The sequence below is a fragment of the Desmodus rotundus genome, chromosome 1, assembly GCF_022682495.2.
Source record: "Desmodus rotundus isolate HL8 chromosome 1, HLdesRot8A.1, whole genome shotgun sequence".
In the NCBI taxonomy this organism is placed as follows: domain Eukaryota; kingdom Metazoa; phylum Chordata; class Mammalia; order Chiroptera; family Phyllostomidae; genus Desmodus; species Desmodus rotundus.
The window spans coordinates 5,626,859-5,653,762 of NC_071387.1; the positions used below are offsets into that span (position 1 = coordinate 5,626,859).

A 26,904-nucleotide genomic window follows, 5' to 3' on the forward strand; every position below is an offset into this window, starting at 1 on the left:
AACATCTTTACGTTCCTTTATTGGAGCAAGATTCCTGACCAGTATACAGTGATGTGTTCACTAGACAGAGGCCTGTGCAGAAAGTACATACTATCCATCTAGACAGGTTTTTCATTTCACTTTGCCTATTGATGGAATAGTTCCATTTATAAAGTTTTATACACCAAAAAGCTTTGAATTTGACCAGGATGTCCATTAATTAATCTCTGAAAAAGTTAAGTGGCATTTAATTTTAGCTATTATATTTTACAGCATTAAAAAGCGTAGGCATTAGGTTGCTTCTCAAAAGGTTGTTCTTTGCACAACGGCAGTTAGCAGACAGAGCGGAGTCCACCATCTCACCCAGACTCACGGAGACAGACGGGTCTCATTTGAGAAGGAGACGCTAAATAGCTGGTACTTAGAGACCAAGGAGTCCTGACCTGAGTTTAACCACCAATCCGGACTTCTTACTGAGCGCCTGTCTTCTCGGCCACATTTTATGGTCCCAATAAAGACACGCCAGCAGTAGCCCCGCGTGTAACTCAGCTTTAGAGCACCAGGTCTGTCTGACGGTGGTGGCAGGCACTATTATTATATCCGAGTAAATATAGATCCTTTTTTAAAAATGCCAATCTGAAATACAAAATTAAGTGTACAACATACTCAGAACTGAGTTTTGAGCAATCTGGTATCCCAAATGATTTGAAGATTTTCAAAAACTGATAGCAAATTGTACTCATGATGTTCCCCAACTACGGAGACATTAATACATTGATTCAAATCCCTTTACTCAGTAAACAGCGCCCTGGGGTCAGCCTGTGACGCGCATATCAAAAAATACGGTTAGGTTGACAAAATTTGACAATACGTTATACAAGTCAATCTTGAAATCTGTACTGAGAGAAAAGCGTCAAATTCTTTGTGTACACATTTAGTTTTATTGTAACAAAGCAACTTGTACACTTTTAACGTTTAAAACTGAGCATCATCTTTCCTTTCCAGTGAAACAAAAAGAAAATTTAAAAATAAACAGGAACAAAATTACAATAGAGAAATGTCAATTCCGAATAAGATCCTACAAGGTTCTGCTGATTCTCCCATGGAGTGGCAGGGCTCAAGTCATCATTAGGAGAGAATTTTATTTTAAAAGTGTCATCTTAAATTGCAAGGATGTCCGTTAACATCACGATTAAACATGCCAAAGGAGAAGCCATGTTGTCCAAATGCCCACTTAACCCCCCCAAACATCTCAAACCCACCCTTTGCTGACCTTCTATAACCCCTTTTTTTAAGTTTTTTTTTTTTCTTTTTTTAAACAAGAGAAAGTAGACAGATACATGTTGGTAAATGCTAACTGTCCATATTCACATAGAGACACAGTGTAATCTCTGAGCCCAATATACAGAGAAAGGAGGAAAAAAGCTAGAATTCTATGCACGACTACACAGGGGCCTAGCAACCTCCAGCTTCCAGCAGAGCTAAGGAGGCGGAAGGTGTTTCTTTTTTCCCACAGAGCACGGTGGTGTTGATTCCATAAAGTTTTTGTCAAGATAGGAAGGGATAAAAATGAATTTGGAACAGAAAGGGGCAGAGATTCTTTTCCCACTGTATTCTGCTCAAGGTACATCCCCCCCAAAATAAGGTGAGAACCATGGTGTAAAGGAGAGAAAAGAGACCTCAAAAACAGGGAGACTGAGCACAAGAGGGGGGGGAAAAAAAAAGACTGCAACTTGCTCCCAGGGACTGGAGAAAATTAAAAAAGGTTGGAATCCGTCAGTGTTCCATTAGTCATCTTCTCCTTCATCTTCCTGTAAGAAAAGAAGGGGGCAGTTAATCTTCAGGGTTAATTCCGGGGTCAGCCGCCAACACTCACAGGGACCATGGACTCTACCACTCTAACGTGCTATGAGGGCGTCTAATTTTATGAGCCCGCCCACCACAACCTATGCATCAATCTCAGCTCAAAGACCCAGCTACGTAATTTCACATACACACAAATTTGGTATTTGGAAGATTTCTCAGCATGTGTCCAGCTACACTACCCCTATCACCTGTAGTAAGTACTGGTAAGGGAAGGACAGGATTGAGTAGTCATAAAAAACTAACCACAAAAGCAGAATTAATTAAATCAGATCCAATCAGCTCACCAAAATTTCTTTCAACTTTGGAACAACAACATAGCTTATCTTTTCTACATTCTCCCATAATTCATTGAGTCAGTTCCATTTTTCTTTCTTCCTACCTACCTACCTACCCACCTACCTACATATACGTATCTTCCAAAGTAACAGGATGAATGAATTCTTTAAAGATTATCTTTTTGGACTTATCCAAATTTTCTTTTACCTCTCCTTCCTCCCCCTCATCATCATCTTCATCTTCTTCACCTTCATCCTCATCCCCTTCTTCATCAATATCTTCCAACCCTTCTTCTTCTTCATCATCATCATCATCTTCTTCTCCTTCCCCTTCTTCGTCATCCATATCAGGAACCTTAAAAAAACAGAAACAAAAACGAGAGTTGTATTGAGAACTCATTTTCAAACAATGAGACAAGCGCAACCTTGAATAAAAAGTCCTCAACTCACCAAGTAGTACTGTAATGGGTTTGGCCAAATATCATCTTTGATGACTTCTCCTAACTCATCTGCACCTGCGTCAGAATGGTCAGTAAACCAGGTGAAAAAGCTCTCCGGTTCCTCGTGCTGCCTCTTCCTGCTGGCTTTATTCTGCGTTTGACTTGAACGTTTCGTCAAATCCTAAACGAAGATGGAAGAACCTTTGATACAGGTTCTCTACGAGACCTATATTCCTTATCATTTAAAGAGTAAGATTTTTAACCCAAAGGAGAACAAAAAATGAACATCAGTATATTATCAACACTATTATTTTAATCCAGAAGAAATTACAATATATAAGGAGAATTCTAAGTGAACAAAGTCCATTGCTGAATTTGTACGACTAGCTTTTCCTGAAAAGATACCATCTAAATTTGGCTTTTTCATAAAATTAGTTCCACAACCAGTCTAACACAGTGTAATTTAAATATTTTCCAGGGAGACAGGAGTGGGTGGAGGTGAAAGAGGGTATGGGGGGTAAATGGTAGTGGGAAAAAATACAATAAAAAATGAACTATGAATCATACATCTCAAGAAAATAAAACATATTCACTAATTAAATGCAGGCATAAGTGGATTTGGGAAGCGGCATGCCATTTGAAGCGCTAGGCCACCGATTAAGAAACCAGAAACCCCAGTGTCTTTCTTTAAACACTTGTACTGTAGTTTATAAGAAATCCGAACTATTATATTTGACTTAAGTTTTTTAAAAAAATATTTTAAAGGTTTTTGCATAACACATTATCAGAGCATAAAGTATTGATAAATTAATCAACTAAACTAAAATATACAAATATTTTTGCCCAACAATTCTTCAAATACCTTTCCAGATTTCCATTTGATTTCAGTGGACTTTGAAGATGGATCACCACTCTCATTCAGATGAAATTCTTTGGAGAGAACTTTATTTTCAAAGTAAGGATTTTCATCAAAATACTGTAACAAATGATTAGAGGATTAAAAAACCAATACAAACAGCTCTTCTAACCAAGGTTCAAGTTAATTTCCACAGTGGCAACCGAAAGTTACTGATACTTACAAAATCTATTCTGTAACCTGATTTAATATCTTCAAATTCTGTCACTTCAACTCTTGTCAAATAATGCAGCGCCTCCTCATCCTCTTCCCCAAGCAGTGCAGACACTAGACCAGCAATTATGGGTCAGAAGATTAGACAAGCATTTAAACGCAACGGAGGTGCTTGTTAAAGCACTGTAAAAATTTCCCAAATTTAGTGAGCATCTTTGCTTTCATAAACCCATTGTTAACTAATTACCAAATGGCTCAGAGTGTTTGGGCTATCACTACCCTTTTATCAAGAAACTAAAGGAAATCCTCAGTTAGAATGCGCTCTTCTAAATTGATAGAAAGCATTTAATCACAAGCCTCTCCTGAGTGTTTCAACCTCTGCGTGTAACCAACACAGTGGACCGAGTCCTCGCCTCGCCTCACAAGTGGACACCCCAGACTTTAATGAACACTCTGCTGTAACATACCTTGTGGATGGTTGACAAATGTTGTTACCCAAAAATTTGGGATTTTGGCGATCAATTCTGACCTCTTCTGAAAAAATGGTTGGCGGAGTTTGTTATATTTCTGTTCTACTTTCAAAATCTCCTCACTGGCTTGTTCATTAAGTCTGAAGCAAATGAAAAGACATGTTGATAATGATGGTATTTAATAACCACAAATTGTCGAGACTACAAAATACTTGTTAGCTTTATAACAGCACAAAGTACCTACTTAAAATAACCAAATCATCGTGATTTTTCTACCTATAAACTCAAGTCAAAACTAAGATGGCAATTTGATCTGCGTTAGGCACTCAGTAATCAGCAGTTCTTAAACCTAAGTGCCTGAGCTCAGCATTGCAGTAACGCTGTGTACTTACTTCAAGTACTCTAAAACCCGGCTAACTTCAACAGGCTCCCTCCAGAGGAAGGGGAATGAAAGACTGCTGGTCAAGTAACAAAGTTATAGGGGAGTCAGAGCAACACTGATGCCGCACTGAACTGTCAGAAGTCCCCGTGCAGGGGGAGTCAGAAAGTTTGTAGCCTTTGAAAAGCAAACCCAATCTTTACAAGGTCAATGTACTTTCATCAAAAGCTTTTTGGTGACTACAAATATTGTACAGAGAAACATCACTGAATCTTAATATTCCCAACTAAGTTGTAACCATCTGCACTTAGCCATTGGACACAGATTTGACCATGGTTTCAAAAATCACCAGACCTTAAGATGCATTTCAGAAAACTTCTGGAAGTAAATTAAAAAAACCTTACCTGTCTATTTCATTTTGTACTTCATCAATATGTTCAATTGCCTCTTGCTGTTCTTTTTCTGCAAAAAAAAAAAAAAGTACATAAAACTCAATACTAGTTAGAAGATACATTTAACTAGCTTTGCTGATGTGAACACTATCTTTGATGAGTTGTATCTATAAAGTTGTTTGCAGAAAGAGAAACCGCCTACAAGGCATGCCCTCCACGTGTTCAATGGAAGCAGTTGACAAATTACTTTTTAATTCAAAGACCATTCATAAACCATGCTATCTGCTAGGCTATTCACAATGTTTCCAGCACTTTTTAAGAGTTACATTACGGGGGAAAAAGGTCAGATTGTTAAAGATTCTATTATGAAAGATACAAAACAAACCTTAGTCAGAAACAGTTTATCACGCTGTATACCTGCAATACACTAGGACCAGCTGTTAACCAGAACACACAAAGTAACCCATGACATTAACAGAAACCAGGACACCACCTATCTCAACGGAAGAATCACTCTTCATGGAAAGCTGAAAATAACCCCCAGCACCTACAATTAAAACACCAGACACGCCTACAAAGACACGGAAGGGTCGCAGAACTACCCTACCATCTTCAACACTCAACTTTCCCTTCTTAGAATACGAACCCAAAGATTCTTATCAGACCTTTTCACCCCTCCAACCCAATTTCAGGCGGGCTGATCTCAAATGCGGCCCAACATCTTGGAGCACACTTACAGGGAGCCAATCATGAAGTGAGAAAACTAAGAGCCACAGAAGGGAGAGGAGAGAGGTGCGCTTGGAAAAGGTGCTCTTTTGTCCGGTAAAGGCTGCAAAACCTACACGCTAAGTGGGCGTGAAGGGGCCTGAAAGCGCGGTCCATTTCCGGTAACCAACCCGGGGTTTGCAGCCCCCCTGCCGAGAAAGCCTTAACGGAAAAGGCAGGAAATTTCCCAAGAGCCATTGTAAAGACCCTCGGACACCCTGGTCTCGACGCCAGGTTTCTCGGCGCCCGGCCGCGCCGGGGTGGCCGCCCCACGTGGGGAGTGCCGGGGGCCGACCCGAGCATCCTCCGGGGCATCCCGGGCCCAACGCACCGCTGGCCGCGTGCTCCCCCGCGCCCCCACCCTGACCCAGCTCCAGGCAGGGAGACGCGCGGGGGCCGGCCTCCAGGAGGGGATACGGGGGTGCCGCCCGCGGGCCGGGCGCAAAGGGGGAGCCGCGTGGAGGCCCCGGCGCGGGGCCGCGTCCGGCCGCACCATGTGGCGGCGGCGGCGGCTGATGGGAGCGAGGCATCATGGCGGAGCACAATAAAGAGAGGCTTCTCGGGAGGGAGGGAGGGGGAGGAGAGCGAGGGAGGGGGGAGAGGAAGGGGGGGTCTCCTCCGCCCGCGCCGAGCAGGCCGCAGCGCCCCCGCCTCGCAGCGCCGTCCGCCGCCGCGGCGCCAGCCCGGCCCCGGCCCCGGCCCCGCGCGCACAAAAAAGGGCGCCGAGACGCGCGCCGGCCCGTCCGCCCGGCGCCCCCAACACGCCTCGGGCCCCGCCGGCGGCCTGCGGGCCGGGCGGGCGGCGAAGATGGCGGCGCGGGCCGGCCCCCGCCTCGCCTGCTCCTCACCTGAGGTCTCGTCGGCCCCGTCGTGGTTGGAGTTGAGCTCCTTTTTACTGACTTTGGCCGCCGGCGCCGACATGGTGCTGCTCCGCGGTCGGGGGGGGGAGCGGGGAGGGGGAGAGGAGAGATGGGAAGGCGAAGGGGGCGGGCAGCGGCTTCCCCTCACGCCACACGCGCGGGCGCTCGCTCGGTCCGGCCGCCTCCTCCCGGCGCCCGCTCGCTCTCCCTCCCCCTGGCTCGCGCGCGCTGCCCTCGCGGCCTGACGAGGAGGGAGGGGCTGGGGCAACGTGCCGGGCCCCGGCCCGGGCTCCTGCTTACGAAGGGGAGGCGGCGGCGGGCAGGCAAGCGGCTGGGATCCTTCACTCACGCTCCCCGCTCCAGCTCGCTGCTCGTTCTCCCTGAGCCGCCTCCTCCTCCACCTCCTCCTCTCGGCTAGGGGCGGGCGGTAGGGCGCAGGCGCGCCAGGCCCTGCGCTCAAGCCCCGCCCCAGGCCGGAGAGGCTCGCGCCGCCTCGCCATTGGCTGGAGCCCCGGGACGAGAGGGAGGAGCCTCGGCGAGGAGACATAGGGCTTGGCGAAGAGGCGGGAGGAAGGAACGCGGCGACGTACGGGGCCGCCCCCCCGCGCCGCGTTCCCCCTCCCCCGCTTTCCCCTTCTCCAAGCCCGACCCGGGACATTTGCGCGCTACGGCGCGCGGTGGTCGGAGAGGCGGGGCCTCTCCGGGCCGAACGCAGGCCCCCCCAGCGGGCGCATCACGTGGTGTCGGAGCTGCTTCCCTCCACTGTGGGAAAGAGGGGTGTTCGCAACCCCTTGTAAATGCAGATCTCCTAGTAACATTGGGACCCAGGAATACATTCACTCTCCCCCTCCCGGAACACTGCTGGGGCATTCCTCTTAGACGAGGGAGGAAGACGACACTTCCATCCTATTTTCCACATGGAGAGGCTGCTACTCCGACTCACTCGGGCTTGTTTGCAAAGCCTGAAGCTGTCCAGTCCGCTCACAGGGCCTTTTTCTGGCTTTCATTCCAAGTTCTGTCAAGTAGGCTGTGTGCCCTTGGGCAAGTCACTTTTCCATTCTCTCTACCTATTTATGTTATAAAGTTATAAAATGCGAAAAAGGCTGACAGATGCAAAATTATAAAATGCAAAAAAAGCCCCAACTGAAATGGAAGTCTCTTGAAGGCAGGGAGGCCTGTCCTTTTGGCCTAACCCAGTACCTAACGCTTTCAAGAAGCCCTACTTAGTGCGAATGCGCAGCGTGCACCACGCAACTGACGAAAGGGTGGAAAGGTGTTAGGTTCATTTTGCCACGTAACAGATGATAGGCCTGCTTTTAGAGACCAAGTCTTCAACCATTTGGTAAGGCCAAGGCATTTGTTTAAATAATGCTTTCCGGGTAATGCAATGTACCCCACTCTACTCCTGACTCCAGGGCCCCAAGACATGGACCGCAAAAGCTTCCCTGGATGTGTGTACCAGAGTTCCATACAGGATAACTTGCCCTCCAGCAAGAACAACTGACAGTGTCTTTATTGTTAAGACACTTCATGGTGAGCGATCGATAAATATTAAATAGTTCGCATCCAGTCCGCAAGTACAGAATACAAATACCTTCTTGGGACTCTCCAAAAAAATAAACAATTTCATCTAATCCTCCCTCCTCCAAATCTGATTCTCTACTGAGTCCAGTTCAATCCCATACCTATCCCAACTGCACAGGCTTAAAGAAAGAATTGTTAGTATACGTTTGACGACTGGCTTCCAGAAGAGAAAAAAAAACCCAAAACCCTGGTGTGTAGCATTTGCTGATTTCGGTTATCTAGAAATACTGTCGCCCTGGCCAGTTTCCTGCTAGCACCGTGATGTCACTGAACAGAGTTGGGAAGAAATGCCAGGCTCCAGGGCACTGCTGAAGCCCATAGCACGGGCCACAGGCTGTGATAAGCACAAGCATTTTCTCATTCAAGCCTCATGAAATACAAGGTAGGTATTAATAGCCTCATTTCACAGATAAACTTAATTTTTTTTTTCCGATACAAGTGACTGAGCCAATATTCTAAACCAGGCGAGTGGACAGCAAAGCCCCTGCCCTAAGTTACAAAACGATGCTTTACCCTTACCAAGTGTGATGTGACCCCTTCATCTTCTATTTCCTTTAAAAGCAGGGTACACTCCACTAAAATGATGTCGTGACCCACAAATGTGATGAAAGATGCTGGAAAACACTGTGCCAAGGGCTGCTGCTCCACAAAGCCTGCTCACAGGTAGGTGCCAGTGACCCACAGCGTGATCTACCTGTGTTTCCCAACCATCTGCAGAGGCTCCGGAGCTCCCTCCCACAATCCCAGCCCTGAGGGCCGTCCAGCTCCTCCTCTTCCTGACCTTTCCCAAGCACTCAGGATAAATGCAAGGAGCACACACTAGGAAGTGGAAGAGAAAGAGAAAGCAAAAGGGCAAGAGTTTCGGCAAACAAGGGAATGGCATGGACACAGCAAGAGATAATCCACCCACTGTGCCAGTATCCACTGCGGTCTCTCCTTGGCCTCTTACCTCACTCAGAATTCATCCCTCTCTCCTCTCCTCTCCTCTCCTCTCCAGCGTCCTTCTGAAGGAGGAGAAGCCCACAGCTTAGATAATGGGACAGAGACGTGCCGGTGCTGCCTACAGTGCAGCAGTGTCCCGGGATGACCAGGAAACCTTAGCTAGGGTGGCCTTCCGTCACACACACACACCATCTCGGCCAGCCTCCTTTTTCTGATCTGTCAGATGGGCTTATTGTCCACAGCATGGTGTTGCTGTGAGGGCCGATGGAGAGAAGGGCTCAGCACAGTGCCTAGCAGGTCAGTGCCCAGGGAATGGCATGAGCTGTTATCTGGGTTTGGACGAACCACTTCGGAAGGACTGTGGGGCCCCTTCCCGTCCCGTTCATTCTCCCAGGAAGCTAAATGGAAGGAGACCAGGAAGATCACCCACATTTTGCTGCTCACAAGTGGGAATGAATTTACTACCCATCTCAAGAACACAGATTGTGTACCAATCTCTGCCTTAGGTGTTTTACTTCTTTTGAAGCCTCAGAGATAGGTACTGTTGAGCCCATTTTACAGAAGAGGGGAAAAACACAGGTTATTGTCACTTGCCCAGCAAGGTCACACACTCAGAGCTGAGTTTGAACTTTACCCCAGTGGGCCATCAGTGGGGCAGGTCTACGCAGCCCCCTGGACCAAGGCTCTGTGGGTTCAAACTTTCCATGTCACCCAGCACATCCCTGGGGGCATTGGCATGAGGACCCAACCCATTGCTTCCCTTGCTTCAGCCAAGCCTGCAAATTAGGAAGATCCCCGGACCCCTAACCCCTCCCCACTGAGCCAGCGCACCAACCGTCACATTTTCCTAGGGCACTGCTCTCCTGCCTTGCACCTATCCAAACCCAGCCCTCATGAAGGCCCCACCACATGTCCACTCTAGCGGGGAGCCCTGATCACCAGAACAGTCTGCTCTGTGCCCAGCTCGAAGCTGTGTCTGCAAAGGGAAGCCCTCACCTCCAAGTTTAGGGTTAATGGGGGGAAGAGCAAACAGGAAACCGACAAGCACGAAATAATGATGAAGGGCTGCTCCGGGGTCGCACAACAGGCACCAGGGAGCTCCTAATGCCCAGCAACTCAAGGGAAAATGCATGCGTGTTAAGAAGTGACTTTTCAGCAGAGAGCTGGAGAACAAGGACGCATGCACAGGTAAGGAGAGGAGAGTGATCAGGGGAGAGAACAAGTAGATGTTCTCTTATTCATGGCCCCAGACGAACAAGTGGATGGCCCCAGATGAGGGAGTGGAGCCCCAAGAGTTGTAAAAGGTGCTGGAGAGAGCATGAACTTGGAGAGGTCAGCAGGGACCAGGTAGGTAGGCAGAGCCCAGGAAGTCTCAGTCTTTACCTGAGGGCAATGGGACGGCAAGCCAATGAGTCACGTGACGGGCTTTGCTCGGACTGGATGGGAGGAGGAGGAAGCTGGAAGCAGCAGCAGCAGGAGGAGGAGGAGGTGACCAGGAGTGTGGGCCAGCGGTGGCAGCAGGAAAGAGGTGGAGGGAAGAGAGGCTGAGGAGGCAGGACCACCACTACTGAGGGATCTGACAGGATGTGGGACAGTGAAAGAGAGGAAAGGGGTCACATGTGTCTCCCCAGCCTCAGGCTGGCCGATGGTGCCAGGTACCAAGACAGAGAACCCAAGAGGGTGTTTAGGGGCTGGGAGACAGGCTCGGTGTAGGTGTTGGGGTGGGGGCAGGGATGAGCTTCCACGTGCTCCAGGTCTCCCAGTTTTCCCCCTTTGTTTTTTTTCTTCAAATAAACCAAATCCACTCATCCTGTACTTAAAACCCGTCTGGGCAGTTTGGGGTCACACCTCAAAACTCTCAAAAAAGACTAGGCAAAAAAAACACAAAAAACTTTTTTTAAAGACACTTAGGAGTCAGTCTTTAGAAGTTCCTTAAATCTCGAAGAAAACGTAGTGTAGGGACATACCTTCCTTTGGCAAATCCAGAGCGGTTGACTTCTTCTCTGGCTTGGGAGCAGAAGGTCTCGGTTTCTTCGCTGCGGGTGGGAGCGCAGACGGGCGTTTGGGAGCCATGCTGGGAGCAAAGTCGGAGAATCTAACCAAGGGGAGGTTGCACGGCTGGAAGAAGCTGGGCGAAAGGAGACCGCCCCAGGTGCGGGAGCTTTAAAGCAGGCCCTGAGCGGACCTGACTGGAGGGGATATTTACAAGACAGTGGGACATACACCTCACTCCCCTCCCCCAGCCTCATCCCTTTTCACCCACCCTCCAATCAAGATCTGCTGCTTTTAGTGGCTCCCTGCACGTCTCTAGGGCCCTTCTAGGCACTGAATGGGCGGGGGAGGTATTTCGTCTGGGGAGTGGCCAGGGCTCCCTAGGACCCTCTGGGTCTGCCCAGCAGCCCTTTCCCAAATCCCCTAGGTAGGCAGTGCTGACAACTTCTCTTCTTTTTTTCCTCTGGCCTCCAGAAAACTTAAATGTGATTTGCTTCACCTCAGCCTGGAACATTCTCTAGTCCTTCCAGCCCCACTGCCTCCATGTCTGGCTAACTCATTCATTCCCAACGTCCAGGTCTCAGCTTGGAGGGATAAATGAATATTGAAATAAGGGATTCCCAATCAAGAATTACAAAGAAAGAGGGAAAAGCAAGCACCCTAGAAAGCAGCCATTCATCACTCATTTCAGAAAAGGATAGAAGAGCCAGGAGTTCAAAGAATATGTTGAAGCCATCTTGTCTGGGAGTCACAGACCTCCATGTCTTTTGGGCCCTGTCAGGTAATAACTATGTGTAAGGCAAGAGAGTGGAATTCAAGGGGAATTCGCAACAGGTATGGAAGGTCAATGGATATAACCGCTCTGGAGAACTAGCACCTCTAACTCCAACACTGAACTCCGTGCTGACTTACTCCGTCATCCAGCCACTCCGCCCCAGGCTGTACCCCCAACAGAAATGCACCCCTCTGTGCACCAACACAGGGTGGGGCAAAAGTAGGATTCCAGTCGTTCCTATTGGGGAATACTACAATAACAAATAAATAATACAAGAATTGGCCCTGGCCAGGTAGCTCAGTTGCTTAGAGCCTCGTCCCAATGTACCAAGATCGCGCCTTCAATCCCTGGACAATACATACAAGAATCAACCAATGAACACATAAATAAAGGGAACAACAAATTGATGTTTTTCTCTCTCTCTCTCTCTCTCTCTCAAATCGATTAAAAACTTAAATAAATAAAAATACAAGAATAAACCACGTGCTCAAACTGCAAACCTGCTTTTGCCCCAGCCTGCGTGGGTGATTAGTGTGTGCTAGAATGTGTGCAGCCGCGAGATTCATAAAAGCCAAAATCTGGAAAGAGAACAAATGCCTATCAATGGTCAGATGCATACGTTGTGAGGCTTTGACACGAGAGAACACAGGAACAACGAGGCCAGTGGACTGCAGCTCCCTGCAACGACGTGTGTGCAGCCTGCACACGTAACGTTGGGTGAGAGACACAAGATGCAAAATAGCACAGGCAGTGTGATTTCGTTTGTATGAAGTACAAAAACAGGCCAAGCTGGCCTGGGCTGTTGGAAGTCATTGTGTGATTCCTTTGCCTTGGGGCAGGGTGTCACTGGTGGGGGCCTTGTAGCCTGATGTTCGGTTTCTGGATCTGGGGCCGGGGCTTTTTCTACCTCTCTGATTTGTGACCCTGTGTTGTCAGAGCTTTGATTTTTTTCCAAAGTGAAGCCAAAGTTACACATTTTTATGTGAAACCTCTGGATTTTTAAAAGTTACTAATAATTAAACATTTTAAAAACAGACTTTGTAAAAAATACAAAAAAAAAAAAAACCCAAAACAAACATACTTTGTGCCCTGGCTGCTGTGGTTCAGTGGTTTGAGTGCTGCCTGAGAATCAAAGGGTCAACAGTTCGATTCCCAGTCAGGGCACATGCCTGGGTTGCGGGCCAAGTCCCCGGTAGGGGGTACATAAGAGGCAACCACACATTGATATTTCTCTCCCTCTCTTTCTCCCTTCCTTTTCCTCTGTTAATAAATAAAATCTTTTTTTTTTTTTAATAAAAACATACTTTGTGAGCCATGGCCAGGTACATCAGTTGGTTAGAGCATCGTCTTGATACACCAAGCTTGAAGGTTCGATCCCTGGTCAGAGCACATCCAAGACTCAACCAATGAATGCATAATAAGTGGAACAGCAAACTGTCGTTTCTCTCTCCCCTCTTACCTAAAATCAACAAATAGCCCTGGCTGGTACAGCTCAGTGGATTGAGCGCCGACCTGCAAACCAAAGGGTCACAGGTTCAAATAAATAAATAAATAAAATCAATAATTTTTTTTAAAAAAATACATACTTTGTGGATTAAATGAAATATGTGGTCAGGTCACTATCAGCCTATGGGCCATGAGTTTGCAACATCTGAGATAGTACAGTGATTTTCCTTTTTTTTTTTTTTTTTTTCTGTTTTCTTTTCCCCATCAAGTACTCTCTTAACCAAATAAATCTCAGACATAAGTAAACGATGTCAATACCAGGAAAAAGCTGAGGTCCCTCTGGTGGAATACCCTCACCATCACCTCTTGCTCCCCTCTGTCCTTCCCTTCTTTGTCAGCTTCAGAGGGTCTTTGGGATCCTTCTGAGACCTTTTAAAAGTCACAGTGTCTTTGTTTTACAGATAGGCAAGCCCAGACCTGAGAGAACTGATTTGCCTCAGGTCAGGAGGAAAATCACTTAGTTAACAGCTAGAACCAGGACCGTGGGATCACCTTCTCACAGGGGAGACCAGCCTAAGTCTCAGCATTTACATCTGTGAAATGGGTGATAACAATACCTGCTTCTTTGTCTCCCATCCAAGTACGAACCAGGCCCAACCCTGCTTAGCTTCCGAGATCAGACAAGATGGGGCGCATTCAGGGTAGTATGGCCGTAGACTGCCTGCCTCTTTGTTTTAGGGTTTTCAATTTGTAGACAAAAGGGTCATCTTTCCCCCATTTTTACCCCGCAGAAATTGTCCAAAAACAACAGTATGGGAAACAAAAATGAAAATTCTCTAAATAAAATTGGGACTCAGCAAAACCACAGAATGAACAGGTGACTGCCAATGAGAAGGAACAGGATGCGAGCAGGAAGAGGGGACAGACTCCTGGCTACAGGTTTCTGGGAGTATCAGCAAAGGACACTGCTGGAGGCAGAGGAGCAAACCCCAAATCCCATGCTGGAACCGGGTGTTCTGGTGTGATGCAGCACCAGGTCTGCTGAGTTCCTAGAATCAAAGAAGGGGCGAAATGAGGCGGCCTAGAGGAGCTTTATAAAACAAACACAGATTAAAACTGCTTAGAGCCCTGACTGCCGTGGCTCAGTTGGTTGGGTGCCATTCCGCAAAGCAGAGGGTGGCCGGTTGGACGCCCAGGCAAACCCTGTCAGGGCACGTGCAAGGTGCCCTGTTGGTGCTTCTCTCCTTTCTCTTTCCCCTCTCTCTAAAAACAAGTAAACTCTTAAAAAACAAACAAACAAAACGCCAACTTTAAGCTACTTGTTTTTCCCCACCAACCCGAGATCCAGAAGTTTGGAAACACTTTTCCTGGGAAAGGGTGTGAGGAGAAGTCCCTATAGTTTAAACAGATGCAGCCTCTTGCAGCTTAAATGGACACAACCCTGTTGGGGGTAATTTAGCCTAAAAAGTATCTATGCAAAAGCACAAAAACAGCTCTGGCTGGTGTGAAAGGTTACTGGTGTGCCTCCCAGTCAAGACCCCCCCCACCCTCGCCCCGTTATGGGCCAGTTCCCCAGGTGGTGTGATTGATGCTTCTCTCCCTCTCTTTCTCTCTCCTTTCCCCTCTCTCTAAAAATAAGTAAATAAAAATCGTTTTTTAAAAACTGCAAAAACACATACCTTTGCCCCAGAAATTCCCTTTCTAGGAATTTATCCTACAGAGTCCTCGCTCTGCCGTGAGATGATACCTGTATAAGGCAATTCATTGCAACATCATAAAAGCAAAGACTGGGAACGATCTAACTTCTTTAGGCTTCGGAATGCTCTGCCACCGACAAAACATTTCCATGTATACCTAGAACACAGGGACTTAACAGAAGGACTCCCAGGAAGGTGGAAACTTGGCCTTTCCTGGGGAGAGGACTAGGCTATGGGAAAGGGAGGACAGGGGTGTGAGGGAGGTCTTTCACCCTCCCCCTGCTGCATATTTTCAATTTGGAATCTTATGACTATATTACACTTTAAAAAATTACCTGAGCTCCAGTATCTAGATCTAGGTACAGACCCACTTGGCCCATGTCAGCTTAAATTCAAAATAACAGACCCCACCTTTCCTTTCTTGTACAGCTTCCAAAATTGTAACTTCCTGGATTCCCAGAGGTGTTACTAGGCAACTGTGCAAATCTGCTCCAAGCCAGAATGGGCTGCGGACCAGGTGGAGGCAAGGCAAATGGTGTCCTCCCACCCCACCCAAAAGTTGACAAGCTCAGGATGTTCTCTAACCCTGAGGCGAGGCCCCCTGCTGGAACCAGAAGTTTCCAAAACAGTTAAAACACCGTATGTATTGTGCAGTTACCTGCGCGCACTGTAGGGCAGCCATAAATAGCTACCAGTTACTGAGCTTCAGCGGTATGCGAGGCATTCACTAGGCATCATCCTTTTGAACCCTCCAGGTTAGGGTTATGTCCTTATTTTACAGTCATAATCAAACCAAAGGAAGAATCCATAGTCAAAGAATCTTGCCCCCAAATCAAAAGGACAGAAGAGTCAGGATTTGAACCTGTGTCTTACTGACTGCCTCACACCACTTTTGGTCTTAACATGATATAAAACAGTTGCTCCACACAGCCTGATTGCCAGGTGAGCTCAGAATACACTGACACCTTTCTCCGAGTCTCCTAGGACCCCAGGGGATTTCTCTGGCGGGCTCCTGTTGATTTCCCTCCTTCCGCACTACTCAGCACAAAGGAGGCACTAGGAATAAGACAAATCTTTGTCGTAATTGGGTGCCAGGTTCCGAAGTTTACCGGGTTCTCTTTTCATTGCCCTCACACTGTGTTTTGGCTCCTTAATAGTCATTAAAAAGTTATAGCTTTGACTGGGTGGCCCAGCTGGTTGGGCTGTTGTCCTATAACCCCAAAGATTGCCGGTTCGATCCCCGGTCAGGGCACATGTAAGAATCAACCAAAGAATGCATCAATAAGTGGAACAACAAATCAGTGTTTCTCTCTCTCTCTCCCTCTCCCTTATTCTCTCTCTAAAATTTAAAATAAAATACAATATTTTCCTATTTCATGCTTCCATGAACATTCTTTTTTTTAATTTTTAAATTAAAATAAAACCCTCACTTGAGTATATGCTTATTGATTTGAGAGAGAGAGAGAGAGAGGAAGAAAGAAAGAGAGAAGAAGGAAGGAAGGAAGGAAGGAAGGAAGGAAGGAAGGAAGGAAGGAAGGAAGGAAGGAAGATGTGAGAGGAAAACATTGATTGGTTACCTCCTGCACGCTCACCGACCAGGGATCAAAACTGCAGTCTTTTGGTGTGTGGGACACACTAAACAACTGAGCCACCTCCATGAACATTCTTTTTTAAAAAATGCAGATTATAGCACAAACTGGTTTTTAGTCTAATTATTTGCATTAACAATTTTCCTTTAACGTCTCTTCATGCTATTATTCTCCTGTGATGTTTTTCATTGCTGAATTATTTTGTTGGATAAATGTGCTAGAATTTATTTACCTAGACCACGAAAATGGCAACTTAAGATGTTCCAACTATTTTGATGGGTTTTTTTTAAAGATCTTATTTATTTTTAGAGAGGAGAAGGGAGGGAGAAAGAGAGGGAGAGAAACATTGATGTGTGGTTGCCACTTGAGTGCCCCCTATTGGTGACCTGGCCTGCAACCCAGGCATGTGCCCTGACTGGGAATTGAACCTGTGACTCTTTGGTTTGCAGGCCGGCACTCAATCCACTGAGCCACACCAGCCAGGGCTGATGGGATAAGCAACGTTGTGATGACCATCCCAGCAACTAAATCTTGGCACGCACACATGGTTACTTTCTTATGATACACTCCTTGATCTGCAGTTGTTGAGTGAAAAAATGCGCAGACTAGTGAGGGCTTCTGACGTGCTGCCCGATTGTTCAGGTGCAGTCCTGCAGGGTTTGCTATTTGCCACCCAACCCTGCCGCACTCTCGGAACTTCCTCCCTGCTAGGCGGACAATTTTATCTCGGAGTTAGTAGTACAGTGAGATGCAACAGGTTTTCATATGCTTCTTGACTGATGGTATTTATTCTTTTGTAAATTGCCCGTTTGTGTCCACTGACCCCCCGTTTTTAAATCCAAAAGGTGTTCAGTGAGATGGCTCCCCACCCGCCGTGATTCGGGGCGCTTGGGCGCTGCTTCCTCCGGTAGGCTGGCAGGGCACAGTGGAGCAGCCAGCACGCAGAACGAGCGTCAGCGCGCGGCGCGGCACAGTGGCGCCGTTCCGGAGTCCCGGGCATTTCCCATCCGTGAAGGAGGAACTGGGGCTCCGCGCCAGGCTCCTCATCCTGTGTTTCCTCTTCTCCTCTGGAGAGGGATGAAGGAGATCCTCAGCGAGAGGCGTCTGGTCATGGGGAGGTCGTCACCACCGGAAAGGCAGTTTGCCCAATTTCTTAGGGAGATGTTTCTCTTTCCTTTGTCAGTTTATCAGTGTATTTTACATATTAAGCACATAAGCCTTCTCTCTTCTATGTTGCAAAAAATTTTCCCCTAGGTTGTTATTTGCTTCTCATTGTCTTTTACGTGATATTTTAATTGTGGGGTGGAGGGAGACTCACTAGTGTTTTTTATTTTTATGCAGTCAAGGCCCTTGATCTTTGTTTTCTTTTCCATTTTTTGGTGTTTGCTGCCACTGGTGATGCTCACAGAGAACTCCTCCATCCCAAGATGATGCGAATAATCACCTGTGTTCTCTTCTTCTATTGGTCTGTCTCCCGTTTTAACATTACAGGTTGTAACCCGTCTCAGTTCATTCTGGAGTGTGATGTGAGGCAGGATTACAACTAGACTTTTCCCCCAGATGATTGGCCAGTTGATCCAACACATTTTAAAAAATCTAATATGTACTGATTGTCTTTTTAAAAGATCCTATTTATTTATTTTTAGAAAGAGGGGAAGGGAGGGAGAAAGAGGGACAGAAACATTGATGTGCGAGAGATACATGGATCGGTTGCCCCTCGCACAACCCCATCCGGGGACCCGGCCCCCAACCCAGGCAAGTGCCCCGACCGGGAATCAAACCTGCGGCTTGGCGGTTCGCAGGCCATCACTCAGTCCACTGAGCCACACCAGCCAGGGCCATGTGGGTTAAGTCTTAATGTGAAAGCTCCAGTGAAAAGTGCTAAGAAATGTTGGAGTGGGCAGCACAAGAGCCATCTCTCAATGAATAACTGCGGCTTGTAAGGTTTAACTTTACCCAAATAATTGTTTACACGTCGCATTTTTTTCAATAGAACTGGTGCTGGAGTTCGTAGTGTTGACAAAAGAAATACTGGAGTTGACATATTTAGAAGAAAATCTGCTTACATAGAACCACATTCACTTAGTCAGTCAGTCCATATTTATTGTCTAATGCATACCAGGTAGCAATGATTATGAAAAGTTCTCGAGCAAAACGCACATAATAAGGTAAGGCCTTTCTAGTAAGTCGGCATTTGGGCAGAACTTCCAGGAAGTGGGGAAAGACCTTGAGACCATCAGGGAGAGCACATTCTAGACCACAGGTGGCAAACACAAGGCCCGTGGGCCCTCCACCTTGATTTATCCGGCCCAGCACCTTGTTTGTACCCGGCGGCAACGCCGAGCTCCTTGCCCCTAGTTAAGGAGTAGTTACATTATACAGTCCTAAAGTTACATCCGGCCCTTTGAAGGCAACTGTGAGGCTGATGTGGCCCCGGGTGAAAATGAGTTTGACACCCCTGGGCTGTAGGAGGTTGATGCTCAAATCAACTAAGCTACCTGATCAGGACGCTTTTTTTTTTTTTTTTTTTAATAAGAGTTTATTTGAGCCAACTGATGGTGAGCAAAATTTCAAATGCTCCCTGGGATTTCTTTTGAGGGTGATGAAATGTCCTAAAATTGATTGTGTTGACGACTGCACAAGTGTGAAAATAATAAGCGATATACTTTAAACAGTTGAATTGTATGGTATATGACGTATATCTCAACTAAGTTGTTAGAGTCAACCAAACAAGAGGGAGGGGCCGAGTTGGAGTCCCAGGTAAAGTGGGTATACATTTTAGCTCCAAGGAAGTGTTGGTCTGGGGAGAGGATTGGAAGGGGATTTGCTCTTTAAGAGAGAATTCCTCTGTTTTAAGACTTTCAAAATTGCAAGGAATCGACAGCTCAGCCTTTTAAAATTAAAAAACAAAAACAAAAACATATACTTAAGTCTGTTTCTAGACTTGTTATGCAGTTGAACTGATATCCGTGATTATTCCAGTATCAACTCAATATTCTTTAGCCCTGGCTGGGAAGCTCAGTTGGTTACAGTGTCATCCCGATACACCAAGGTTCTGGGCTTGATCCTGGGTCAGAGCACGTGCAAGACTCAGTAAATGGAACAACAGGATGCGGACCCAGGCCGGAAGGGTCCGTGCGTTGTGGCTGCAATAAACAAATTCACACAGACTACAGAAGTCCTGTGGAGAAAAAGGGACAGCATGGCTGCTCTCTGAGTGAGAGAGGGTAAGAGGGCCCGAGACCTCGACCCCTGCCTAGACAGGCTTTTATTGCTTTTCTGGGTACATTACATTGGGGATGATCCTCATTTACTATGCACAGGTTCTCTGTAGGTGATTACTTTTTACAGATAACAAAGGAAAGAATATAATTACTTCAAAGAGAAGGATGTTACAGATCAAGGGGAAAGGTGGTTGAACTGGTTACACTCCATACTTGGGAGGTTTAGCAAAGATTTTAGGAAGTTACTTTAAAGATATGCAGTAAGCATTTGGTGCCTCAATCCAGGGTGAGGGAGTTTTAGCAAAAGCAAGTCTCATAGCAGCCTAGGTACAATGCAGGCCTGATTCCCCACAGGAAAACCTATCCATGGGTGTGGGTCCTATGTGCCAGACCTCGCTCCCCACTGGCCTTTCCGAGTGGGGCCTGGGCTACATTCCCTATGCCATGTGGAACAGTTACCTATATTCCCCCCTTGTTTTTAGTTAGGAATGCTATAGATCCCATAAAACTTGCTACTTGCTGGTCTCTTACACGACCCTGGGAAAATAATTTGCAAATGTGTGGAAGTACACAGAGCATTATTGTAATCAGTAAGCAACCAGTAGCTCCAAAGACCCAAAACAACAAATCATCACTGTTTCTCTCTCCCTTGCCCTTTCTCTCTCTCTCAAATCAATTTAAAAACATTGTTTATATTATTCTACTTGGAATACTACTCTTTTAAAAAAGATTTTATTTATTTATTTTTTAGAAATAGGAAAGGGAGGGAGAAATGGAGGGAGAGAAACACAGATGTGTGAGAGAAACATCAATTGGTTGCCTCTCTCACGCCCCCAGCTGGGGACCAAACTCTCATCCCAGCCATGTGCTCTGACCAGGAATCAAACCAGCGACATCCAACCCCCTGAGCCACGCCAGTCAGGGCGACTACTACTTTTTTTAAACAGCTTCTTTTAGGCATAATTTACACACCATATATTTCACTTATTTTAAGCACACAATTCAATGGTTGTTAGTGCATTTACAAAGCTGTACAATCATCACTACAATCTAACTTTAGAACATTTTCCATCACCCCATAAAGAAGCCTCATGCCCTTTCCTACCATCAGCCCCAGGCACCCACTAATCTATTCTTTGTCTCTATAAATTTGCCTTTTCTGGACATTTCATACAAATGAAACTGTATGTGTCATCGTTGATGTCTGGGTTTACTTTATCTATGTCTTCATATGTGGTGAAACTTGGCTTGTTTCATTATTCTTTAATCTCAGGGATTTTATTGGGCATAATTACAGCTTTATTCTTCCAAATGAACTGGAACAAAAGTCATATTCACAACACATTTTATAGATAGATCGAAAGAGATCCCCCCGCTAAGTCCCAACATTTATAGTCATGTTCCACTTAACCACGGATGCGTCCTGAGAAACGTGTCGTGGGCAGTTTTGTTGGGCGAACATCATGGAGTGCTCTTGCAGAAACCCAGCCGGTCTAGCCTACTACACACCTAGGCCAAGTGGCATAGCCTACTGCCCCCAGGCTACGGCCTGATGGCATGTTACTATACTGAATACCGCAGGGAACTGTAACACAATGGCAAGTGCTTGTGTATCTAAAAATAGAAACAGTACAGCAAAAACATGCAGAAAGGAGGGAAAAAATGGTACACCTGGATAGGGCACTTCCTACAGGGCTGGAAGTGGCTCTGGGTGAGTCAGTGAGTGAGTGGTGAGTGAACGTGACATTATTGTTCACCACTGTGGACTTTATAAACATTGCACGCTTAGGCTACATTACATTTCCACAACAGGAGATGAAATCAAGCACGAGAGAAAATGTTGCAATCCAGAGACTCCATAAACACGAGATGTGTGAGGCCGCTGCCACAATAACGGGGCATGATGTTTTACAGCGAACGTTTTTTATAAGTAGAAAGAATACACTCTAAAATAACAATAAAAAGTATATATGTAAATACATAAACCAGTGACACAGTGGTGTACTGTGATGAATACATCTCACGCCCTCTACATAGCTGGCTGTGCGACACTTTTCCCCAACCGGCAGCGCAGTAGCTTTGCTCAGAGGCGTGCGTTGTGGTCTGTTGTTGACTGAAATGTTGTTATGTGGCGCGTGACTGTATTTTGTCTCTGAATAAATCTTGATTCTAAAATCAATTCCATCTTACACGCCCTGACTGGTGTGGCTCAGTGGATTGAGTGCCAGCCTGCAAAGTGAAACGTTGCTGGTTCGATTTCCAGTCAGGACACATCCTGAGGTTGCCGCCCAGGTCCCCACTTGCGGGCACGTGAGAGGCAACTGAAAAGATGTCTCTCTCTCTCTCTCTCTCTCTCTCTCTCCCCGCTCTTCCTTTCTCTTCTAAAAATAAATAAATAAAATCTTTTAAAAAATGAAAATCAAACCCATCTCACAAACGACGCGCTGGTGAGGACGTGGAGAACAGGAGGAAGGGGAGCGCTCATGCGCTGTGGGTTGGGCTGCAGGTCGGTGCCGCTGCTGTGGAAAACAGTGTGGAGGGGCCTGAAAACCTTGAAAATGAAACTGTCTTATGCCCTAAGTGATTCCACTTCTGGGAATATATCCGAAGAAACCCAAAACACGAATTTGAAAGACTACATGCACCCCTATGATCACAGCAGCATTATTTACAATAGCCAAGCTGCCCATAAGTAGAAGAGTGGATAAAGAAGATGCAGTACCTCCCTGGCTGCTGTGGCTCAGTGGGTAGAGCATAGGCCTGTGAACCAAAGGATTGCTGGTTTGATTCCCAGTCAGGGCACATGCCTGGGTTGTGGGCCAGGTCCCCAGTAAGGGGTGCATGAGAGGCAACCACACACTGATGTTTCTCTTCTTCTCTTTCTTCCTTTCTCTGAAGATAAATACAATGTTTAAAATAAATTTAAAAAGACGTGCTACCTATATGCAATGGAAAACTACTTTGCCATAAAAAAAGAACGAGCCCCGGCTAGTGTGGCTCAGTGGATTGAGTGCCGGCTGGCAAACCAAAGGGTTGCTGGTTCAATTCCTGGTCAGGGCATGTTCAGGGCACATACCTGGGTTGCAGGCCAATTGATGTTTTTGCTCTATCTCTTTCTCCCTCCTTTCCCCTCTCTCTATAAATAAGTAAATAAATAAAATCTTTAAAAAGTCCCAAAACTTAAAAAAAAAAAGAAACAAAATTTTATCATTTGCAACAGCATGGATGGACCAAGAGGGTATTACACTAAATGAAATAAGTGAGTTGGAGAAAGACACATACCCAATGATTTCCTTTATACGTGGAACCTAAAGAACAATATAAACAAACAAACAAGACAGAACCAGACTCACCGATGCGATGCAGGGACAGACTGATGACTGGCAGAGGGGAGGGGGTGGGGGGCCTGACGAAACAGGTGAAGGGACTGGGAAGCGCAGGTTGGCGGTTACAGAACGTCACGGGGATGGGCAGTGCGGCACAGGGAGTGCGTCGGGAACACTGTGATGACGGCGTGTGGGGCCAGCTGGGCGCAGGGAATCCCGGGGGAAGGACTGCGTGAAGTGTACGATTGGCTAACCGCTGAGCCGTACGCCCGAAACTAATATAAAATAATAGTGACCATAAACTGTAATTAAATAAATAAATAAGAATTAAAAAAGAAAATACTTACCTGGCAGGGGAGATACCATGATCATGAAGGTGGCTTTCCCAGGGCGAGGCTCATCCATTGCACTCGGGATGTGCTGACCCCTGCGATTTCTCCAAATATGGGAAACTCGACTGCGTGATTTGTGGTGGTGGGGGACTGTGTTCGTGCTCTCCTCTGGTTGAAAAAAAAAAAAGAATTAAAAAAAATATATAAATAAATCAAATCCATTTTTTAAAGGATTTTATTTATTCATTTTTAGACAGAGGGGAAGAGAAGGAGAACGAGAGAGAGAGAAGTATCAGTGTGTGGTTGCCTCTTGATACTGGGGACCCGGCCCGCAACCCAGGCATGTGCCCTGACTAGGAATCGAACCAGCGACCCTTTGGTCCTCAGCCCGTGCTCAACCCACTGAGCTACAGCAGCCAGGACTCAAATCCATTTTCAAGGGATAGAGGAATTTTTATTTTTTAGGACTATCAGACTAAAAAGATAATTCCAGCCTTGACCTGTGTGGCTCAGTGGGTTGGGCATCATCCTGCAAAGCAAAAGGTCACTGGTTCGATTCCTGGTCAGGACACATGCCTGGGTTTGGGGTTCGGTTCCCGGTCAGGGCACATCTGAGAGACAATCGATCAATATTTCTCGATGCTTCTGGCTCACATCGATGTTTCTCTCCTTCTTTTTCTCCCTCCTTCCCCCTCTCTCTAGGAATAAACAGAATCTTTTTTTAAAAAAAGATAATTCCAGAACTTGTTAGAACACTGAGTTAAGATGTAGCCCCAGAATAAAATACATCATAACCTTACAAGGTAACTGATTGAAAGGCACTTCCTTTCAATCAGTTCTGATTTGCTTCCTGAAAACAAAACAACGCTGTACACTCAAACTGCGGGCCAAATCAGTCTTTCTTTCAGAGGCTCGGCTGTTATTTGCATAATGGGCCCGACACCAATGTCTTGGAATCACGAATAACCACTTGCTTTACCTCTATTATCCATCTGTAGGGTCACCCCAGCCCCAGCCACAGAGAACTTGTGCAGAATAGGTGCTGTAATTATGACTCTTGGTTGGGTTTTTATGATTTTATTTATTTTCAGACAGAAGGGCAGGGGGGAGTAAGAGGGAGAGAAACATCAGTGTGTGATTGCCTCTCACACGCCCCCCGCTGGGGACCTGGCCTGCAACCCAGGCATGCGCCCTGACTGGGAATCGAACCAGCGACCCTTTGGTTCACAGGCCGGTACTCATTCTACTGAGCCACAGCAACCAGGGCATGGCACTTGTTTATTGAGCCCTTTCAGGTGTTAGATGTACTTCATCTTCACAATGACCAGGTGTGGCAAGTATTGTTATTATCCCACATTCTGTTCGTTCATGCAAGGTGGGTACACTCGAGGCCAAGGTGACAATGGTCCAGTGCATGGCAGAGTGGGAATCCACACACCACAGGCAGGAGACAAACAGCAGAGGTGGAATGCCAAGCTCAGACAGACAAGAACGCAGCCACCCGGGGTTGCGATGGAGAATAACGAGGAAGGCCTCGTTCAGTGAGGTCTTCAGAGGTTGGTCCAAGAAGACTCCATCTCAGACTTAAGAAACGAGAAGGAGCCCTGGCCAGGGAGCTCAGTCGTTTGGAACATCTTGTCAACACACCAAGGTTTCAGGTTTGATCCCCATCAGGGTTCATAAGTGGGTGGAGCAACCAAACTCTCCCTTTCTCTCTCCCTTCCTCTCTCTCTCTACAATCAATTAAAATAAAAAAAAATTTTTTTATCCTCACCCGAGGGCATTTATTTTCATTGCTTTGAGAGAGAGAGAGATCGATGTGAGAGAAGAACATTGATTAGTTGCCTACTCACACTTGCCCCTACAGGGGATCGAACCCGTGACTTTTTGGTTTATGGGACAATGCTCCAGCCAACTGAGCCACTCCGGCCAGGGCAAAAATTAAAAAAAATAAGATAAAATGGAGCCAATGCTTCAGAGCTGGAGACAAGTGTTTCAGGCAGAAGAAACTGAAGCACAGAGAGGGATAGGAAAGGCATGAGGTCACACAGCAAATACATAGAAAAACCAAGATGTGAAACTCTACTGCCAGACGCCAAACTCCCCTCCATGAATGACATTCTAATAAACCAGTCATTTTTTAAAAAGATTTTATTTATTTTTTAGAGAGAGAAGAAAGGAGGGAGAAAGGGAAAGAAACACCAATGTGTGATTGCCTCTCACATGCCCCCTACTGGGAACCTGGCCTGCGCCACACCAGCCAGGGCTACTAAACCACTCAGTAACTGGACTAATGTGAGGTTCACACAGTAGGTTCTAAGAATAATCGCCTTTGCTTGATCCAGGGTGGAGGGATGGCAGCTCAGGGCTGGGGCTCACACTAGAGGAAGGCTTGGGACTGCTGGAGAAGGGTTCCCAAAGAGTATCTCCCTGGGCTCCAGCTGGGAGAGGGGCAGGAGTTTCATCCCATTGTCCTTCTCTTCCTTCCCGCTGTCCAACTCCAGCTGGGACGAGGCTGTTTTGGAGTTTATTAAGGCTCCTTTGTCTTCAGTCCACCTTCGAGCTGGGGCCTTTCCGGTTGGGGGGTGGGTTGGGGCCTGAGCTGGGTGTAGGCCAAGTTGGAGGGGCAGAGAGAGAGTGGGAAAGGCAGGGGATCTTAGGGCCTGGAGGAGCTGAAGAATTCACCTCTCAAATATTCCCTCTTCCTAGAGTGTTCCCTTCCCTTGCTTTATTTTTCTTCTGGTCCTTGCATCATAGGAGGCATTCAATTTATATTTGTTGAATGAAGTTATCGGTGCTCTTCCGCAGGACAGGCATGGGGCTGGACCAGTTAACACCGCTTCCTTTCCAGCCCACTGTCCATCCCCGAGCAGCGACCCCGGCCTCACCATAATGACCAAGAGTCTTCCGAGCACCTTTCACGCTGCAATTACGTGGGCAGCGTCAATGCTCAGAGTGTACAAGAAAGCAGGACTTCTTCGTGGCATCGCCTGTCCCCGAGCACAGTGTCTGACCCACAAGAGGCGCAGGAAATCCTTCGCTGGGTGAGCGAATACATGAATGAGTGAATGAGTGAGTGAATGAATGACCGGTAAGTGCATCGCAGGGCTGAGCGGAGAAGCCTGCCTGTGTGACTTTGAGGTACTGCCTACTGCTCAGAACTGCATGGGCTCTTCCCTTTTAAGCTGCTCTCATTTCACTGATACTGCCTTTACTCTAAACAGTTCTGGAATTCTTCTGGAGTAAATGGGTCTTAAAGGACAGAGCACAAAGAGATGGCCAGGGACATGCCCGAGCCCACCTTCGGGATAACGGATTAGTGGGGCCATTCTGGACTCTGGGAATCTCCTTCGTCACAATTCACTCTCCACTCTGCAGCCAGGCTCTTCTCAAAATCTGTGAATCCAATGGAATCACTCCCTAGCTGCTAACCCATCCGTGGTTTCCTGGCGCCCCAGTGGTCAAGTCCAAACTCCTTGTCCCTTTAGTACCTGTGGGATCT

The 26,904-nt window shown here is 46.7% G+C and overlaps 1 protein-coding gene and 1 non-coding gene across 2 annotated transcripts; one reads left to right on the forward strand and one right to left on the reverse strand.

Annotated features, from left to right (window-relative positions):
* On the reverse strand, nucleotides 1-6,916 carry SET (SET nuclear proto-oncogene). The gene is made up of 9 exons (XM_053920003.2): nucleotides 6,796-6,916; nucleotides 6,484-6,560; nucleotides 4,883-4,940; nucleotides 4,097-4,239; nucleotides 3,640-3,743; nucleotides 3,423-3,536; nucleotides 2,571-2,741; nucleotides 2,329-2,475; nucleotides 1-1,790 (listed from the first exon to the last, which is right to left on the reverse strand). The coding sequence occupies exons 2-9, from the start codon at nucleotides 6,554-6,556 to the stop codon at nucleotides 1,767-1,769; spliced, it is 834 nt and encodes a 277-aa protein (XP_053775978.1). The 5' UTR covers nucleotides 6,557-6,560; nucleotides 6,796-6,916; the 3' UTR covers nucleotides 1-1,766.
* Nucleotides 6,917-23,409: 16,493 nt separating this feature from the next.
* Nucleotides 23,410-23,573, forward strand: LOC112306642 (U1 spliceosomal RNA). The gene has a single exon (XR_002974972.1). It is a non-coding gene; the product is annotated as a U1 spliceosomal RNA (small nuclear RNA).
* The last annotated feature ends 3,331 nt before the right edge of the window (nucleotides 23,574-26,904 follow it).